General features: G+C 35.2%; 1 protein-coding gene across 4 annotated transcripts in view; it reads right to left on the bottom strand.

Moving 5' to 3' along the window:
- The window catches only part of CFAP43 (cilia and flagella associated protein 43), a 47,573-nt gene extending 31,106 nt beyond the window's left edge, over window positions 1-16,467 (bottom strand). For 2 of the 4 annotated variants that reach the window (XM_039361651.1, XM_039361652.1), the window contains exons 1-12: window positions 16,319-16,463; window positions 15,010-15,263; window positions 14,105-14,201; window positions 11,532-11,699; window positions 10,931-11,081; window positions 7,661-7,820; window positions 6,547-6,600; window positions 6,327-6,406; window positions 4,187-4,318; window positions 3,326-3,442; window positions 1,870-1,950; window positions 1,233-1,384 (exon numbers count right to left, since the gene is read on the bottom strand). In XM_039361651.1, the coding sequence (XP_039217585.1) occupies window positions 1,233-1,384; window positions 1,870-1,950; window positions 3,326-3,442; window positions 4,187-4,318; window positions 6,327-6,406; window positions 6,547-6,600; window positions 7,661-7,820; window positions 10,931-11,081; window positions 11,532-11,699; window positions 14,105-14,201; window positions 15,010-15,263; window positions 16,319-16,386 (1,514 nt within the window). In that variant the 5' untranslated portion in view covers window positions 16,387-16,463. Of the gene's footprint in view, window positions 1-1,232; window positions 1,385-1,869; window positions 1,951-3,325; window positions 3,443-4,186; window positions 4,319-6,326; window positions 6,407-6,546; window positions 6,601-7,660; window positions 7,821-10,930; window positions 11,082-11,531; window positions 11,700-14,104; window positions 14,202-15,009; window positions 15,264-16,318 lie in introns of all 4 variants that reach the window. The other 2 variants (XM_039361654.1, XM_039361653.1) reach the window with 2 other exon arrangements.
- Window positions 16,468-21,137: the final 4,670 nt, after the last annotated feature.

The following is a 21,137-nucleotide window of genomic DNA, read 5'->3' as shown; positions in this document are numbered from 1 at the left end:
CCTTCTGGATTCCCACAAGCAAAGCCAATGAGGAAGCCAACAGGCAAGGTTGCAAATCATTACATTAATTTGCTCCTATTTTTTGTCCCAACAAACCTTGCTATGGAGAATGAGATCTCAGTGATCTCTTACTCTGTAGCATCCCTCTGCCCACCTGTACTCCATAGCACATGCCTGCCTGCAGCACCCCGATTCACATGTGGTTCCTGCCAACCCAGCCATCACCCCACCAGCCTGTCTGGGCTCCATACAACTATCCAGGCACCCATATAGCTCTCATTGGCCTGCTTGCACTCTTTAGCACCTACTTGCGATACGTGTTAACCTATAGCCCCTATGATCCATCACCTCTATGCACTCCTAGTCACCCACAGTCTCTTCCTGCTTAATGACCCTCACCTCTATGCACCCCCACAGTCACCACAGTCTCTTCCTGCTTAATGACTCTCACCGCTATGCACCCCCACAGTCACCCACAGTCTCTTTCTGCTTAATGACCCTCACAATCCTGGGATAGTTACAACAGCAACCGAGACTGTTAGAATTCCCATCAGTAAGGAATGTGGTTATGTGACATTGTACTTTATGATTGCTTCCCTTAGCAGTAGTAATCCTAATCCCAATTTAAGGAATATCTATAGCATCTGAAAAAGAGAATGAAGGAGAACCAAAAGAACCATAAGAACATCAAGAAAGGGGTAAATCAGAAAGTGAGAGCAGAATTAGAATGAATAAGGCCAAATGAATCAGAGGAAGAAAATTGATGGGGTGAATAAATAAGGGCGAGGGGAGTCTATATGGTTTTCTCCCACTCATCTTTATAAATGGAGTTCTGTGTATCAATATACATTCTTTTCTCTATCTCAGTAACCATCTGGATGAGAGACAGATTAAAAGAGGAATATCAAGGGATGATGAAGTTTGTATTCTGTAGTTGACTGTTCTCTGGAACCCCACCTCAATTTGGTAATCACATCCTTAGGTAAATTATCTATTTCTGAACTTTCAATCATTTCTTTCCTGTACAATGGGTTAGTGATAACTGGCCATATTCATCACTGTGGCCATTTTGTAAATAGATGTGATCTATACTGCAACAGTAAAAAATTATCATGATGCAATATAACACACATTCAAAAGTTTAAAGGTATCATATTCCTGAAAATGTTGAGAATCTTGCATTTAGTCTGTATCAGACAACCTTCTTTGCTGTGCCCATTTAACATACTTACAGCAAAAACTGCACAGGCATGTTCTCAGACAGGAGAATTCGGTGAATTACTCTAGGAGTTTCAACATTAGTAAGATCTATGAAAAAGACATGGCCTTTTGGAGTTCCTATTGCAGCACTGTGAGAGGAGAGGCTACAAGCCATTGCAGTAACCTTGGAAATGAAAAAACGATAATGATTTTTTTCATATGGATCCTTTGGGAAAAGGTATTTTATTTTCTCTTTTATGAATTTTTATTAGACCAACCTCATTTTAAAGAAGGAGTGGGCAATTAATTTTCCCAAGGGACTACATGAGAAACTGGGACTGTTGTGGAAGGTTGATGGTGTAAAAAAGCATTTCATACAAAATAATAATCTGTATATAGTTTACATTCTCAGCACATATAATTCAAACAATTTGCTATTTATTAATGTGAACAGTTAAACAATTGAAACAATGTAATTGTTTTCTATAGGAATAAGACATTATTTAAAAAAAATATTTCAGAGATTTAAAAAGGGAAAATAATATTTATGGTATTTTAATACCGGTATATATTTACTTTAGCTTTCCATTTGGTTAATTGTATCGATGGCAGTATTAATACAATAAGTCAGATCCAATACATTAAAACTCAAATTTCATTTGTACATACCACTGTATGTAAACATAGTGTGCTGATAAAAGCGCCATTATTCAGCTCCCAAACTTGTATCTCTCCTGATTTTGCTACAGACTGTAGTAAGGAGGAATAAAAATGTGGGAACATTAGGAAACAAAAGTATGTTTCTATTATTTATGTATACATTTTATTAATTTATTTTGAAAAGATTTCCTAGTCCTTTCTCATTATATTTATTTATTATTTTATTTTCTAAAATTGATTGGCCATTCATCTTACCATAGGGAAACTTTGAGCTGTTTACAATAAATAATAAAAGCAAACACACTCACCACACCTAATTCATTTGTGTCAAATCAAAGCAGTGCACCAAAATAATTAAAGAAAGGATAAACTTAGAACAGATATACAACGTCTTAAATACGATATACAGTATAGAAACAGATTATTTTATACCACAGAATTTAATATTAAGTCGGTGATTGACTTGGCACATGTGTTGTGCAATTTGTGTGTTTTACTTATATTGTTCAAAACTATTTGACTAGTATCCATAATAGGTCTACTTTATGTTATCTGCCTCCCAGTACTCCCATTAAGTAAAATCCACCAAGTCCATCTCAATTACTGCATCATGCTGATATCTATTCTTCACCCATTTTCTCCTCTGGTAAGTAGGGCCAAACTTTTCAGCCACTTATCAAAGTGTTAAGGGGCAAAAAAACCCAAAAGGGGATTGCTTGGATGTTTTTTCTTATAAATACATTTTTTCTGATTTTCATTTTTTATTTTTTTACTTTTCTTAATCACTAATTAAATCTCATCTTTTGAATTCTCACTTTAACTCTCACTTCAGTATAAAACAAACAATAGCAAAAATATTAATTAAAGAAAACTGGATTTTTTTACTTAATAAATATAAAATGACTGAAAAAGGCTTAAGGGGCAAAAACCATTTAATTTCTCATAAGCATTCCTTCAGAAGTGTCATATTACCCTTTCCTACTTTGTAGTGTGTTTCCTCACATACTGCATGCACTTGAGCAAGTTTCTGGATTTTTGTATGTTTGTTTCCTTCCTTTGGGTAAGATTTTTCTAAAGGATTTTTTTTCTTTTATCTTGATACTAGCTGATGGTTGTATAAGTCTGCTATTCTATTTTAATATACAATATTATAGATATTATTTTCCTTCTGCAACAGCTGAACTGAACAAGACTAGCTTGCATCTGTTCATAATCCCTGTTCGCTGAAGAAACAAGCCACTGATCTGATTGCTAACCATCACTTGCCTTATTTAAATGAGCAGATTAGAATGTTTGGGAAAGTGAGCAGAATAAAAAAATTAAGCAACTAATACAGACATATTGTTTCAAGCCTCATTTAGAAACTGTCATGGTGGGGGTATTCATCAAATGATATTGCAACATGACACTAAAAATTCTGATTTTTTTTTCTTTTCTGTCATTTAATACAATGAAATTTTCTTACCAAGCAGTGTTTGTTGCCTGGAACAATAAAATCAGCTGCTAAGAACTGGCTCATACTTGCATCCAGTAATGCAATAACATCTTCATTTGAATTTGGATTAAAGATGTAAAGTGATCCCTATTAATTAGAAATGATCCATGATGGAAAGATCAGACAAAGCATTCAGTACATATTCTTAATTATTTTAGGAAAATATACATATCTCATTTTGCCAGTTGTGGCTGAACTCAGGGTGAGGCATATATCATATTAATTTTCTTATGTATGCCTGTCTGAAAACTGTCGTTACTACATTTTTGCAACACCTTTCTGCACACCTATGAAATACTAAGTTCTTGAGAATGTCTTTAGAAGCCTTCTGTAAATGTCTCATTTTGTGAGAAATAGTTATTATTAGTGGAAGCAATTGCTTCAATACCATTTCTTTCATTGAATGTCATCATCTCAACCCAATTTTTTTACGTTTTTTAGATAACTTTAAAGTTTTGCATGTTTAATCTGAAACAAACAAAAGCCCTTTCACTACAAGATAACAGCATAAGAAAATAAATGGTACCACAACAACGTTGAGTAAAATAATTCAATCAGAAGTGTTTCTCTTACAGTCCTTAATTTTATTAGAACTTTATCCCACTAGTAACAAAACAGCCTGATCTTAGCCTATTTGCTTCTGATCTGAACAGATCAATCCCTCATTTGACAGCAAACTCTTGTATTCACTGAAAGAGTACAAGTGATTGCTTGTAATCTTTATTGTATTCACATTAAATTATGTTATGTTTGATTTTGATATATGAAAAAATATAATATATATTTAACTAGGAATCTCATATAACAAGATGTTTGCCTGGCACAAACTACCTTTTCTGTTTCTACTAGTAGATAAATGTAATCAGGGGAGAAGAAAAGAGTTGTTATTGGCTCTTCAATTTCGAAGCAATCTTCTGCTTGAAAGCTTGTACCCTTGATTTTGTAAAGGCGAACAAAACCATCCTAGGGGAAAAACGCATACATACATCATAAACAGCACAATTCCTACCAACTTTCCCAACCACCCCTCCCCCCAAAAATCCTAATTACAGCATTGTGTTATTTACAGTTATTTGGAAATTATTTTGTATGAATATCAGAGAATATTTGAAAGCAAACTATACTGACACTGGAAATCCTTAACTGGATCTATCAACTCTCTTTTACTTTCTAAAGTGTATGGATGAAAAGGAATGTATGGAATTAGGTTATAACTGTGGGAAATGTTATGAAATTTAAAGTCTTTCTTCATTTTCTTGATTTAAACTATTCCTCCCAACACCCAAGATTAGAAATTGCATATAGGTGAACATAGATTTAGGGGTAATTTATACAGGAAACATCTCTTAAAGTAGTAATTGTCATTTGCTTTGCACAACAATTATAAATTCGATTACAATTTATTCCTCATCCCATACCTATTTTGTAAAAAACAAAATTCATTAGATATTCAAATATATGCAGTATATTTTTAGATATTAAGTACAGAAAACTAGCTTCTTTGCATTAATAAGCCCCTATGCCACATTTTGTGGAAACAGTCATATTACTTCATTTTCATTTGTCTCTCATTTTAACATCTAGAAACTGGATATAAACCTAGTTGTAAAAATAACCCCTTTCCTTATTTTAGTGCTTATTTTTAAATTGTTATTACAACTCAATTTACCTCACATTCATTCATGGAACTTTCAAGTGGTTACCTTTTACACAGAACTTCATTTTCTTTATATAAAGTTGCTCTGTTTTTATGTGACTACAGTATAAAATTCAGTATCCTGATAATTTCTTTTTTCATTATAAACTTTTAGCTAGTTCCTAGCTCCTAAAAATTAACGAAGCCTGAGTTAACTAGTTGGTGTGCAGAAAGCACTTGTTGCAATGTGTGAATAATACCTGTAACCTAGTGTAAAATGGTGATCAAGTAACTCTCAAGCTTCAGTCATGGGTTCAGTAGTAATTCTTCTTCTGACACTTCTCTCAATTACCTGGTTTGACCTGCCAGAAATGTCTCAAATATGGTTTGACTAAATTAGAATCTTCAGTACAGACCAGGAGAAAAAAATATACATAACGTTGATTGATGGCATAAGTTCAAAGACTTTTGAGAAGTGAGGTTTTTTTCCTCCTGTCTTTCCAAATTAACAGATACTTGGTGCAGCACTTGGTAACTTGAAACTGGACAACAGATTGATTATTTCAAGTCTGGGAAAAACTGGTTTCTGTCTTTCCAACTTCTATTCTTTGGCAACTGAAATATAAATCTGGTTCCTTCAATAGGATCCCCTCTAAGAACTTAACAAGCCAATCATTCTTAGTCTCAATCTCTTATTGGTGTTAATAACTATTTTGCAGACTTGTTATAATATAAATAATACATGTGAAGAAATTTGTACCCTAAAACATTTATAAATTATTTAAGTACTATTACTATTATAGCAGAAGCTAGGTAAATATTGGAATAATAATAGATCTTCTGGACATCTCTGCATATTTATTGTTCCTAAAACTTGTAGAAGAGAGTGACAGATAAATATGTACTGAAAATGTATATTCAATCAATTTGCAAGTTTAGATAATCCACAGAATTCATCAGTTACTAACTCAACATTTGTATTCTGTAAAATATTTTTAAAGCAAAGTTGTCATTATTGACTCTTCATTTACAGCTATTTGTTCGCTTGTTCCTAAAAATTGCTTGTATCACATCACATACTGAAAGGCCACAAAAATATATAATAAGATTTTGTGGTACAAAGAATATAATCCTGAAAGTATAAATATGATTATCTGGTATCTTCAGCAGTACCTAATTAGCAATTAGAGGAAAAATAGTTCTTAATTTTTACAACATTGTTGTTTCTCTTTATTGACTCCTTTATTTCTAGAATTATGGGATGAGTTATGAAAAACATTTCATTCTGTTAATATTAGCAGTGAAACGTTATAGGAGAACAGAACAGGGACTTACAGTTCCAGCTGCATACAGTCCATCCTTATGAAGTGCCATAGCAAGTAGGATCACATTTTGAGATTCCTTCCTTGGCTCATCTATAGAAAGTATTAATAAAACATGAGCTTTTTAAATATAGATATCGAGTATGTATGCATGCATGTATGTATGTGTATGTGTGTATACACACACATGCAAATGTTTTCTGTAAAGTCATTTAGTATTAAAAAATAAATACCTTCCATTTTCCTAGAACTGTGTGACAGTGATCGAAAAGTTGTCCGTTTTTGCGCTGGAAAGGAAGTGAGTAAAAAAAAAAATCTAAATATCAATTGCAGTTTATATAGCTCTTATGCAAGTACATTAGAACCAGTTGCCATTAAAACAGGAAAAAAATACACTATCATTATTTATGTTAATAAAGTGAATTAATGCATATAGTATAAATCTAAATTAGAGCTCTATGGATCCTGCTCATAGATGAGGTTTGTCTACCATTCCTGAGAACTGGTCTGATTATAACTTGGTATTGAGTCTTTCCAGTTATATATTTCCTGCAGCACTGATGGGTCTAACATCTTTATTAGTTTTTTTTTTTAAAGTCATAACACATGTCTTTTGGAAGTGGCTTTTACTTGTTGCTTTGATGGCCTATTTATATATTTTACTCTCTTTCTCCCCCCGCCCATGCAAAGGGATCCCTGTAGTTTTTCTGAAGCCTGTATTTCTAATTATAGAAATAGTAACATTTAAAATTAACTCTCCTTAAGCAGTTATCCTTGGATTTAGATGTTTCTGATAAATTTAGTAATAATAATGCAATGTAATTAATCTAAAGGTTATATAGTACAATAAATTCTTTGGAAATTTAATAATATTTACTATGAACATGTCATATTTTAAGTTTTCATATTTCAAAGCTACTGATAAATTCACAGTTTTTCCTCATTAAGAAACCTAATGCATTTTTTGTGGCAGTGAAGTAGTACTACTACAATATTGAATTGGCAACATGAATCAGTTGCATTTCAAAGGATATAGTTTAACTACTCCTTCCAGTGAAACAGACAACTTCAATTCACCAGAAAGGGAATGGTAGGAAATTAATCTTTCTAATGTTTTTGAATAGTCATTTCTTTTTAAAAAAATATTCAGCAAATCAGTTATGATTGTGACATGTGTTTTTGGGGTAGAATTTTCATTTTTTACAACTCTAGTTTTTTAGTGCATGGCACAATTTCATTAGGATTAACTGTTCCCCAAAAAATAATTATTGGAGGACTATAGAGAGTAATAGCATCCTCCCCTCTTTTGCCTGAATCCAAATGAATCAGAAAAAAGATATTTCTCACCAATAGCATCTGGAGAAAGTTTTTGAGTGAGAAGAACAGCCCTGTATGTGTCTGCACCTATTTTCAGGAAATATCCTTCTTCACAGCCCAGATACAGCTCAGAATCTGGAGTCCAGCAATGGACAGTAGGGTGGACATAAGGTTGAATATCATCTTTAGGCTATCATTACAAAGGAAGAAGTTTCAATTACAAAATAATTAAGAATATACAAAGCACAAACTATATACCACAGGTCGGCAACCTGCGGCTCCGGAGCCGCATGCGGCTCTTTGAGCCTTCCCATGTGGCTCCCAGCCTCCTCTGCCTTTGCAGAGAGAGACAGAGACAGAGAGAGGCAATTGCGCTTCCCTGCTTCTCTCTCTCTCTCTCTCTCTCTCTCTCTCTCTCTCTGTGTGTGTGTTTGTGTTTGTGTGTGTGTGTGTGTCTGTGTGTATGTGTAAAAGAGAGTGCACTCACAGTATTCTCCGAGGAGCTGAAAAGCTTACTGGGCGGAGCTCCTCCCTTTGCTGCATCTCTGCAGGAAGCAGGAAGCAGGAAGGGCAGGAGAGAGCTAGCTAGCCCAGCTAGGCTGACTCAGGAATTCTGGGAGTTGAAGTCCATGAGTCATAAAAGAGACGAGGTTGCTTGTTGGACAACAGCTTGAAGCTTGCCAGGTGAGCAACAGATAGGAGGGGGGGGGAAAGAGAGAGAGAGAAAGAGAGAGGGAGGGAGAGAGAGAGAGGAAAGAGAGAGAGAGAAAGAAAGAGAGCGGGGGAAGAGGAGTGGCAGACCAAGGGCAGATAGAGAGGGAGGGAGAGAGAGACAGACAGAGAGAGAGAGAGAGACCCTTTTGACATCTAAAATGAAGATAACACTGCATATATCCTTTTTTTACCTGTGTATGTGTGTGTGTGTGTGTGTGTATATACACATATACATATATATACACACACAGATACACACAGAAACACACACACACACCTATAATAAAGGTAAAAAAGGATATATGCAGTGTTATCTTCATTTTAGATATTAAAAGGGTTTTGCGGCTCCCAGTGTTTTGTTTTTGGTGGGAAACGGGTCCAAGTGGCTCTTTAAGTGTTTTGGGTTGCCTACCCCTGCTATATACACACATAATTTTACTATTTAATTGTATTCAAATATTTAGCGTATTTTCCGGCGTATAAGACGACTCAGCATATAAGACCACCCCCGATTTCAGAGACGATTTGCATGCTTTTTAGAAAGTCGTCTGATATGCCGGAAAATATGGTATAATATGGCATATATAATACACATGTTTTTAATCAGAAGGATTATTCATCCTTCATATAAATTACTATACACACTCTAGATAGTATACTCTTACATACCCTTAAGTTAGGCTTAATGGCCTAGAATTGCAGACCTGAAGGGAAGCCATTTCTTTTATTCCAAAAAGTCCCTATTGAGAGCTTTAATTAACATCTGGCATTTGAAAGAGAAACAGCAGCTGAATGTGCAACTAGTATCTTATTCACTATTCCCAACGCTTGTGAGGCAAAGTTTTTAACAAAGCTGACTAACAATTATTATGCAAAAATGATGATACTTCATTGGAAGCTTAATGAATGTTTGCCCTATGTTAGTTCCCATTAATCTCCATTGCTAATCTTGTGCTTTGAGATGTATAGGATGGAGTTTATGAGGATAATACAAAGAAGTACTGCAGGGCTCATTGTTAGCATCCCCTCAAGCCTGTTAACAAACTCTACATTCTATTTATTTTTTAAAAAAATATTGTACTGATTATATCACAGTCTTACTTTTAATTTCAATTTTCTTTGCTATTCTCCCCATGTGTCTTGAATATTTAGAAAACAATTACTGTCAATTCAGCTATGAAAACAGAAGTCCATATAAACAAAACATAGAGAGATATTAGCAAGAGGGGAGTTTAGTTATTATTAAAGCCTGGTCTACAAACTTAACTAAATCATTTGCTTAGCATGAGTTATTGATAGGTTCATACATTATTGTATCCTAGGTCTCTCGGTTCATCCAACATGCTGAAGGTAATGACTTTCTCAAGTTGAGCTAGGCTCCTCTTACTTGACAGACAAGTCTATACAGTTTTATTGAACATAATATAGGTTTGTTATTGATTTATTTTAGGATATTTTTTTTCAATTTCTCAAGAAAGATCTCAGCTCTGAGATTTCCTGACAGTTCTCATCTAAATATTATCCAGTTCAACAAGCTATATAAAAGTTCAGCCAAGGTCTGTAGGTGGTGACACTTAGTATGACCCAAATGCAAAGCCACAACAAAACTTTAACAAATTATTATAATGAATGACCTTGACATTATGTGCTTGGATATATTTGCTACATATTACTTATTTAGTTTGTTTTTTAGGAACCATCCATCTCACAAATGAGACTCACAGATGGACAGCTGATAAGGTTAAATAAAATACATTTCTCAACTAAAACCCAAAAGAGCTTGTAAACGCGCTTTTTTCCTCTTAAAGTACTGCATTTACAGAGCATTGTGAGTTATGTTATTATGCTCTGGACTAAAATGTTAAAAATCTCAGAAAGCCATCACAAATCAATTATGTAATGCAGCCAAGAAAATGTCATAAATGTAGTCAGTCTGTCTTTACTGTAGTCTCACATCAGTACAAGAAACACATTCATAAATGGTCTATAACCTCCTACAATTAAATTAATATGATTACAAAAAATATACACATATAGTAGGAGCTTGAGCTATAAAGGTACACATGGGTATGCCCACACAAAAAACACTCTTTCATTTTAATGCATTCAAATTTTAATTTTTAAAAATAAAAACTAAATAAAAATTAAATTTATTTAAATTTAATTAAAAATTAAATTTAAAAAATCTAGTTTTGAATTTTTTAGGATAATTATATATCATAATGTGTTAATCTCTATGGTTCTTAACTAACAAGCAGTGATTTCTGATCATAAGAAGCAATATTCAGAATAAAACTGTTAAATCCTTTGATCGTGTGCGAATGATGAAGACACATGGTGACTGTTAACAATATTCTCCTTCTCCAACAACAAGCGAGCAACAAAAGGCACACAGGCCTTTTATAGGGCCAAGACCCAGACAGTGTTAACCAATAGGAATTTAGCCAGTTCGCGCCTTGCCCATGCACATAAGGCTGGCGCCGCTCTGTCTGGTCCTGGGCAGCTTTTGGAATGCCTGGGACCAATTGCAACATTTCTGGGCCTGCTGAGTTTCCTCATCAGACCCAGGGCACAAGAAAAACTAACCTTAAATGTTTCAGCCTCATCTCCTATCAAGCCAGCAATGGCTGAATTGGGTAGTACAGGACCAAAATAAGGATCACTGACATTGGAATGGGAAAAGAAGCTATTTTCCTCATCTATTAAGGATCCATCTTCAATAGGAAGTTTGACAGGCCTGAAACAGTATGGAAAATAACTTGGAAGAATGATTCTTTAAATATGAATTAAAAACATGAACATTTGTTTTCAGTATTAGATAATCACCTTATTTATAAAGAATATTTTATAATATGTGAACTATGACAAAATACTTATACTGTATAATCTATAATAAATCATATATATTTCGTACTGTATATTCTACTATGAGACATGGACTAGACTATGAGTGTCAAACTCGCCACGTCACGTGACATGTCACTACATATCGTGACTTTTTTTGCATTGCTGGAGCTGGTATGGACATGGCCTCCATATGATGCAACCGGCCCGCAGGCTGGCAGTTTGACATCCCTGGACTAGACAGTTGCTCTCCACAAACTACAGACCCTAATCGGAATTTTTTTTTCTATTTTCTCTAGCATATCCTTGTTGTTTCTGATATAAAAATCATAATAATACTTACTTTGAAATCAAGATGTGCTCTTTGTTATTCCTTTCAATACTCCAAAGGGTAATAGAGACTTCATTAAATAAACACAACTGATGCCAATTCATAGGATTAAAACTCATTGCAGTTATTTCTATCTCAGGTTGTGACTTACTACATAATAAGAGTTTGTTCTGCCAATCCCTAATTAAAAGTGAAAGAAAGTAATTTTTTATTTGTTGTATTTGCAAAAGTATTCTGTCAATATATATTTTATCTCCAAAAATCCAGAAGCTATTCTAATGGTCAAAACGTCAATATATAAATAAAAGAAAAAGCAAAACTATTCAGATCTGCATTTTGCAATATATTAGTTAATATAATATTGCAATATTATTGACAATATCAATTAAAAAGAATTAAATAAAACAAATGAAGGTTCAACATGCCTGCTGCACCATTTTAGGTCCCTTTCAAAAAATTATCAGGCAAGTATATTAATAAATAATCTCAGCCAATTTATTCAGAGCTATGGTAGGAAAGACAGTCTGTTGTAATCAATCTTTTCTTAACTGTTATTTTCTACAGTGTGTCCAGGTTGGTACAACATGGTACACTAAAACACTGACAATGATTTTTGGGAACATTACAAATCTGGTTAGTTTATTGTACAGCATGATGGTGGAACACAGCAACTGCATTTATTTATTTATTTAAATGATTTATAGAGCTACCCATCTACACAGCAGTGTACAAAGATTAAAACCAGCCAGATTAAGCCAGCCAGAATCGATGGGAATTGAGTGGCATATAAATTTAATAAATAAATTTGGTCCGATTAAAATAACACAATAATTAATAACCATTTATGTGAACTATAGAAATCTGCTTAAAAATTAAGATTATTTGTGTTATAACATTATCATGCAATCATGCATCAAGTTATTTGCCTTTTTAATGTTCACTTCCAAACCCATTGTATGATCATAAGTGATATAGTGAGGGAAAAAACAATTTTTAGTTGACAATGGATAAAAACTTATTGGTTAGATTTAAATCTTTTTCTTGCACTTAGACAAATATGACAAATGTTTGTCAGGTCTAAGAGCAATATAACAATCATTTAGATAAAATATGCCAGGAAAAAAAACATCTTAAGCCAGTGGTTCTCAACCTGTGGGTCACGACCCCATTTGGAGTCGAATGACCATTTCATGGGGGTCGCCAAACAACGCAGTCCGCCATTTTCCCCCCCTTTTCCTAAGCTGTGCTACTCCCTTTTATTCTATTGGCTTTTGAAAGCCAATAGAATAGACTCTCTTGAATAGAGTTTAGTTCTATTGGCTTTCAAAAGCCAATAGGAATTGTCCAGGCTGTCTCTGCCCTGCTGAGCCCGCCAAAAGTCCCATTCTACAAACAGTGCTGCAAGTTGTCTGCAGCGAAGGCGAGCTGTCTGGAAGTTTCCACCCCTCCCTACTGAGCAACTACTAAAAATGTAAGTAAAAGAGGGCCAGGGATGGGAGGTGGGAGGCCGGCGGGCGCAAGGAGGGTTGCTGGCACGCGTAGGGCCTGGCGGGTGCCTTACCTCCCTTGGGCTGGGCCAGCTGTGGCCCAGCTGGTGGTCGGCCTGCGCTGTCTCTGCTGCTTGCCAGCTACGCCTCGGCCGGCGCAGGGGGCGGCACCACGCATGTGCGGCGCTCCCGGGCAGGGAAAGTCCTCAACTTACGACCGGTTGGGTAGTCCTCGACTTACGACCGGTTGGGTAGTCCTCGACTTACGACCGGTTGGGGGTCACGGCATTAAAAAGGTTGAGAACCACTGTCTTAAGCTTTAAACATAATATTTCCATTCTCCTTTGCCTCTTCTTCCATTTGGGAGTAAATCAACTAACTAGGAACTTACTGAAGACAAAAGAGTTATCTTTGAACCAGAATCCTAACTTTTTGCTAACAGATTTGGAACTAGAAACCATCTTCAGACTCTGGTTTGAAAGAATCTAGATTTCAACATAATCTAAGCTTTTCCTGGTAATAAGGTGACCAACTTTTTTACAATGAAAAGGAGGACACAAATAAATTGAAAAAAAAAATATCGTAAATAAAAGAAACATTTTATTCATTGTAACAATAATACAGACAACTTGCATGTGCAAAGTTTGCCAGCCGGGTGTTTTGGCGCGCTCAGCAGCAATTCCTATTGGCTTTCGAAAGCCAATAGTGCGAGTAGCACAGCTCATGCAAAGGTTGGAAAAAAAACATCAAAAAAAAGGTGCCGGGACGCCGTTCTAAGTGTTCTATGAGAAAAAAAAAAAGCCCTGCAGATTAGTCTTCAAATATCAAAAAGGAGGATATGTAAGAGGACATTTTTCGAGGGAGGACAGAACTTACAAAAGGAGGACTGTCTTCCCTAAAGGAGGATGATTGGTCACCTTACTGGTAAGTTTCTGGTTAGTGAAATCACTTCACTTGCAAAAAAGCCAAGCAGGATGATATGCAAATAAGCACACTAATTCATGAATACAGCAGAAAGATAGAGAATTCTGATCCAGAATTTGTATGAATGCAATTCTGACCCACTTGTTCCTAATAAAATATGCGATCAACACTTACCATATTGAAAGACAAAACTCAGGGAGCGACGAATAACTGGCCAGATAGGGACCTGTGTGACTGAATGCAAGCAAGGAATAGTCTAGGCTGGCTTGCCCTAAAAGTTAAAAGTAGCACAGACTTTAAAGCTTATTAAAACAGATTTATTTAATATTTTAATGTAGTTTTTTTTAAATTTAAGTTAAATAGATTTAAAAATATATCAGTCCATAATACATGTTATAAGCTGAATGCGTTATTCCAGTGTTATATTATTGTTACTCTATTCCTGCATGGCACAATGTGATGATATATGAGTAATATCTGACTTAAACTCATTAAAACTGTTTTGGTACCATGTAACATGATTTTTTTAACCCCTCAAATCAGATATTTAGAAGGGTCTTAAAAGGCAGCCTCATATGCCATATAGCCTTTTCCCAACCTTATTTCCAAATCATGTACAAACAATGCTTAAATTTAATCCTCCATTTTCACCAGCACTTTACCTCCATTCACTTTATTATGTCTATGGTGTCCTTTGGTTTTTGTAGTAAACTACAGGAGTGATTTAATATTGCCTTTTCCTGCATAGTATGAAATGTCTTTGCTGTTGTCACTGAATGGATCATCTACCTTCAGCATCTTTCTATATTGGTACTGCCTGATATAAATGCCTGCTTGCTTTAGCTGGGCAGCTGGAAATGACCTTTATACCTAGGGCAATCCTACTGGGTGTATAAATTTTTGGCACACATGCCTGTATTCTTCTCTCATCCCTCCCAGGAACATTCTGCTGTCATGAGATCATGACATGCATGGAGATAATAAAGGACATAGAAGTATAAATGTTTGAATTTTATTTAACTGAATGCTGCCATAAGTATATGGAATAATGCTGTATATAAAAGTGCCCTCACACCCACCTTTTAATTTTGCTATTTTCTTTAATCCTGGAAAATTGTAAACATAGATTCTAGGATTCAACTGCCGATCAGAAAAAGCAACAATATTCTGACTTGCATTCACTGCAAAGGCTCCAATACTTCCAAAGTGACACTGCAAGAATGACCTCTCTCGTGTTTCCATGTTAATAAAGAGGATGTAATTGCCGCAAGGATAACAAACAGTCCTGTTGTTGATAAATCCAACTTTCCTATTGGTGAATCCTTGTACCCACCTTAGGGGAAATATATATATATTAATTGGATTATTTTTAATTATAGATGACTAATCTCATACATTAAATAAGGTGCTTCCCAGTAGGGGTTGTGTGCCCACAGGTCAGTTTTTACTCTTCATGACTACCTAGGTTAGTCCCTGTGGTTTTCCTGGCAAGGTTTTTCAAAAGAGGTTTGCCACTGCTTTCTTCCCATCTGGTTTTGTGCTAAAGAGAGGACAAAAACTCAGTCTTCTGGTTTCTAAACTGATGCTTTAACCAATAACCCAGACTGACTCTTTTTGAGCAGGTAGGTGGTAGCTATCTAAATTATCAAGCTGCTACTTCACAATGTGACAAGTATGACAAGATATGAAATTCAAGATATGAAAACTCGTTCTGAGTGAGATTTAAGACCTTCATCTTTCCACCTTTCCAAGTTCTGCCAAGGTACATTATCCTTACTCTCACCAGATCTGTTTCATAGATTACCTTTCTTCTTTAAAATTCTCATCTTTACACTTTTGAAAATGTCATCAACTTCATCCAACCTCTTCCTTCACATAGTTGTTTTTATTTAATACCCATGCATTCTCTTTCAGCTTCACCATTTGCAGCAATATCAAATCATTTATTTCTTTTTCACCTGTCTTTTTTCTTTGACAACTCATTTATTTCAATCCTACTTTTCAATATAATACTATAATTTCCAGAGAAACATCTAAAATATTCTTTCCAACATGCCCAGGACGGTCTCCAAGGATGTTGGCATGAAAAAGTAAACACACAATGGGGCTTTCATTTTTTTTAAATGAACAGCTGGTAATCTTGTTTCGATGTGGAATCCTTGAAAAACACATGACAAATTAAAAACCCGGCGGTCCTTAGCTTATCAAACCGGAGATATTTTTATTTGCGAGGCAAAAAGTCTTCACGAAAGAAAATCGCACTATTCTACAGTATAGCTCTTATTCCCGGATAAGCTTTAGGGAAGATAGGGAATAACGAAAGATTTTTAGGAAAGGACATCTCAGAAACACCCGAAAGCATCCCGTCCCTCTCCTTCCCTCTCGTACTTGGGTTCCAGCTCGGCTTTGTGCATCTGGGATCCCGGGCGACGGCCGCCCCCTTTCAGAGCGTCCATGATGCCCGCTACCTTGCAGTCTTTGTCTGGCTGAGGTTTTTCGATGCCGTTTACATTCGTATCCGAGCAACCGTGAGCTGCTCTTCTGCGATTGGCTAAAGCCAATAAGCTCCTCCTCCTCCTTTGCAGCCCACATGTTTCAAATGAGTTATAGAGGGAAATGAGAAAGGGGCCTTTAAAAATAACTGTAAGGAATGTCTTCTCTCTTAACTGCAGCTGTCCGGCCTGCCATTCCCTTTTTTTAAAAATACGGTACGCTAAGTGTTAAAATAAGGGGAAGTTTCGCTGCACGTTGCAGTACCCTACGTGGGAAGAGCAAAAGTAAAGAAAAGAATGACGTTTATTTCTTAATTTATTTTTCTCCCCAATTAGCCTTTCAGACTCTCCAAAAATATAGCAGCATTATAACTAGTAGCAATAATTAAAGAAAATGAATAAATAAAAACATTTAAAAGAACTCCTATTTTAAACAAGCTTTCGGGAATAATTGGCCACCAACAGAACAACTTGAGAGAGAAATTCACCGTCTGAATATTGAAAGTTTCCATAACTATGATTTATTGAATAAACTGAAAATAATTAGGTTTACATATGATAAGCCATAAATATGATTTATAAATTAGTGTAGCTACATTCACACGCCATACTGTTCCAAAATTAGACAAGCCACTTTATGATGTTATTTGAACCTTTAAGCTTCATTATTGTTTTTTTTAGATAAAGGTGATATTAGCATTTTAGGCATTCATGTCCCCTTTTGAAGTTAGAAGGCCATGTTTTCCTTTTAAGCAAAGTCATTTTCTTCTGTTCATATGTGAAAAGCCTTTTCAGCAAACCCTAATACTAGCCAATAGGAAGCACATTCTAGAGTCCTTGGACATTCTAGGTGTTAAAGAAGCATGGATGAGAAAGAAAAGGTACAACTTATTTGTTAATTAATTGATTAATTTACATTTTATATTTCCAAATCGTCCGTCTCTCTCAAAGAAGGGCTTTGTCTTTTCTTGTGCGTAAGCAGTGTCTTTTCTTGTTTGATGCATCACATATATCAATTGTATGTATAATTCTGTACCTTATAAAAAGACATGACATCCCCCCCCCCACTTAAAAACTGCTTTTTGCTTTCCCCTTGGTGATTCCTATTATGGGAAAGAGAAGCCATTTTGCAAAGGTTAATGTTTTCTCTCCCACATTCAGGGAATATTTCTATGCAAACTCCATGCCTAAGATTCAAGGCAACAGCATTGATGATCCAGGGCAGGGAGCAAATTCTATTATTGTTATTGTTATTATTATTTATTCATGAATTTTATACAATAGTAAAAATACAAATTTAAGAAAAAGAGAAAAGAATAAAGAAAAGTGATGAATAGATAAATAAAAATGAAAAAATATAGAGAAGCAGCTTCTAATCCTGATAGCAATTACAAATAAATTTATTCTGTCCTTCCTCTTTAAGATTACATCATGATTTCCTTCTTTCCCTATTTTACATTTTGTAATCATCAGATCCATAAATTTCCAATTCAATTTTTTCCATTTTCAGTAAAAAGTCCACAAAGAGTTTCCAGTCATCATCTTTTCCCTAATAAAACAAGTCAATTTTGCTATTTCTGCAAATTCTGTAATGTTAACCAGTTGTTCTTCCATTGTAGGTATTTTTGCTTATAATAATCTTGCAGCAGTTGCCATATATAAAAACCAGTTTTCCATGATCTTTTTTAGTTCATTGTCCATAAGGTCCCTCCCCCCCAAAAAATTGGTTTCAAATCTTAAAAATGCTTTGTATCATCACTGTATGTATTTTGGACCCAAACGTTTTTTTACATTGCCCCGGTATATGATAAAATGACTCTTCGTGTTTTTCACATTTCCAATATAAATTTGAAGTACTTTTTATATATTCTTGATAATTTTTCTAGTATGCTCTGTATGTTCATCATTAGTACCTAATGCAGTCTTGCATTCCATCTTATACTGTATAATTCAATTCCACTTGTTTTTTCTGTTAAACTTTTTTCTTAATTGTATTCAAAAAAATTACTAAACTAAATCCTTCTGCAATTAATGATTCTCTTGATTTCATTTTAAATTCACCATACTCCTGAATTAATATATCTTGAGTATGTTCATCATTTCTATTTCTGTAAAACACTTCCTATGCTGAAACTAACAAAGATATCTGCACAGCCTAGATTTGTATTTATTCCAATTATCCTCAATATGACATTCCTAATATAATGATTTTTAAAATCTATGTTAACTTTAACATATCATAAAAAGCCATGCCACCTTTAACTCAAATTGTGATCTTCTAATGCTAATTTTCTTTTATTTCTCAAAACTACATTTTTTTATCCAAACTAAGCATCAGGTTGCAAAATACAATTTAGAATCAGGCAATTCCAATACTCCTTGTTTCTTTACATTTTGAAGAATTTTAAATGTCACTCTTGTTTTTTTCTATTGCCACATAAAGCTAGATATATCTTTTTGCCCCAGGCAAGAGATCAGGTTCATTATACTGTAGCCTTTAGACTAGAAAACACTATGTAGAAACATTAAATCTAATAGATTATGAATAAAAGATAGACATAAAATGAAATAACAACTCATGCCCTTGTATCTTTTGGCTTAGACTATTGCAATACATTCTACATGGAGCTGACCTTGAAGAACATTTGGAAGCTTCAGTTAATGCAGAATGCAGTAGTAAATAGTGTCGGATATACACAGCTCACGAAACACCAGTACTGTGTTAGCTGCATTGGTTACTGGTATGTTTCTGGGTGCAATTCAAGGTGCTTGTTGTCACTTTTAAAACCCTACATGGCTTGAGATCGGGTTACCTGCGGGATTGCCTTTTTCCAAATGTCTCTGCCCATCCAATTCAATCTAGCAAATTGGACACGTTGCAAATCTTGTCTCAGCCAAAGAATTATCATCTGGCTTTACCGTTAGCCTTTGGTAAAGCTTTAAAACCCTGGCTGTTTGAAATTGATAAGAGCTCTGTTTCTTTACTTTATTGTCAACTGACCAAGTAAACTGGTTTCTGCATATATTTTCTATTGGTTTTATTGTTTTAAAATATTTTTTATTATTTTAATTGTGTGTGTGTGTGTGTGTGTGTGTGTGTATGTATAATATATATAATTACTTTCTCACCCTTATGGATGGTTTTCTCACCCTTATGGATGTGTTTCTCAATCTCATTTTCTCTACCAGACGCCTGGGAGTTTGAGGGTTCTTTGTGGTATCTTAGCTGTTCCTAGCACTGCATTCTTATTTTATTTATTTATATCCCGTCTTTATTGTTTTTACAAATAACTCAAGACAACAACATGTCCAATACACCTTCCTCCTCTTATTTTCCCCACAATAATAACCCTGGGAAGTCGATTGGGCTGAGAGAGAGTGACTGGCCCAAAGTCACCCAGCTGGCTTTCATGGCTAAGGCAGCAATTGAACTCACAATCTTGTTGCTTTCTAGCCTGGTGCCTTAACCACTAGAGCAAACTGGCTCATTTGGACAGAGTTTTGATGTTGTTCTTGGGATCTGTTGGAATCACTCTCCCAGCTTAGGAGTCACAGCCCTGAGTGCTCTTGTCACCCCTGGGATCATTTTGGGCTTTCCTTTCTACATCCTCTCTAGTTCCTCCATCAGGCCCTGATACTTTTCCAGTTTTTCATACTTCTTCTTCCTGATGTTGTCACTTGGCACTGCTACATCTATCACCACTATCTTCCATCTACTACCACGAGGTCTTATTGATTGGTTGGTACCTGCCTGTATATCTGGATCTACAAGTCCCACAGGACGTTAGCTTTCTCATTCTCAACGACCTTCTGTAGGATCTCCTATCTGGATTTAGAAGAGTCTAGTTCAGGGTGTCAAACTGCCAGCCCATGGGCCGGACACGTCACGAGGAAACCGCACCCACCCCATTGCCGGCAATAGGGAAAAAGTTTTGATATGTTGTGCGACATTGCATATTTGACATGTCTGGTCTAGTTCATAATCTGTATAGATGTTCCTGTACACAATGCCAGTTATATATACAATATAGTGAATGGTAGCCCACCTAGATTGCTTGAGGTGAATGGTTATAGAAATTGAAATTAATTAATAAATACTAACAATAAAAATACACACAATAGTGGCAATTACCAATATTAGCACTAATCTCCAGTCATAAATAGAGGTACAGAATTAGGCAACCTAGGAAGATTTCTAGCAAGTTTTCTAGGGCATTTTTTTGTAGTAGCAGTTTTTTCCCAACCTGCAATTCTAGGTTTTGCAGTCTCAACAGGCCTGCTGGATACCTGGTCATACTTTGACCCAGAAAATCCACACATTCAATATCTTTTATTTTTCTGTTAATATTTTCTAAAACTGGGATTTGGTTGCAAGTGTAAAAAGTTAAAGTGCTGACAATTTTTTAGTTACTATTAGTGGGAATAGTGCAAACATCTTTTTGATGACAAACCTATTTCAAAATTCTATGTGGCAATAATGTGTTTCACTATGTGGCAATAATGTGATCTACAATTGAGAACCAATAAAATTTGCGTTCTTTTTTAAACCAGGAATAAGAGGAAAACATATTTCAAAACTGCTAAGAGACAAACAGAAGCTTTGGAATTAAGGAAGTTGAGATAGCTAACTATCTATCTAAATAGACATTGGACATCAGGTTGAGTTGTTTTCTAATGCTGATGGAGAACTTTCTACAATCATTTTCAATTCAATG

Source organism: Crotalus tigris, unplaced genomic scaffold (assembly GCF_016545835.1).
Source record: "Crotalus tigris isolate CLP2741 ecotype Arizona unplaced genomic scaffold, ASM1654583v1 scf7180000019328.220996217465:2438092, whole genome shotgun sequence".
NCBI lineage: Eukaryota > Metazoa > Chordata > Lepidosauria > Squamata > Viperidae > Crotalus > Crotalus tigris.
The sequence above is the reverse complement of the archived record's forward strand: the minus strand, read 5'-3'. Positions and strand labels throughout refer to the sequence as shown.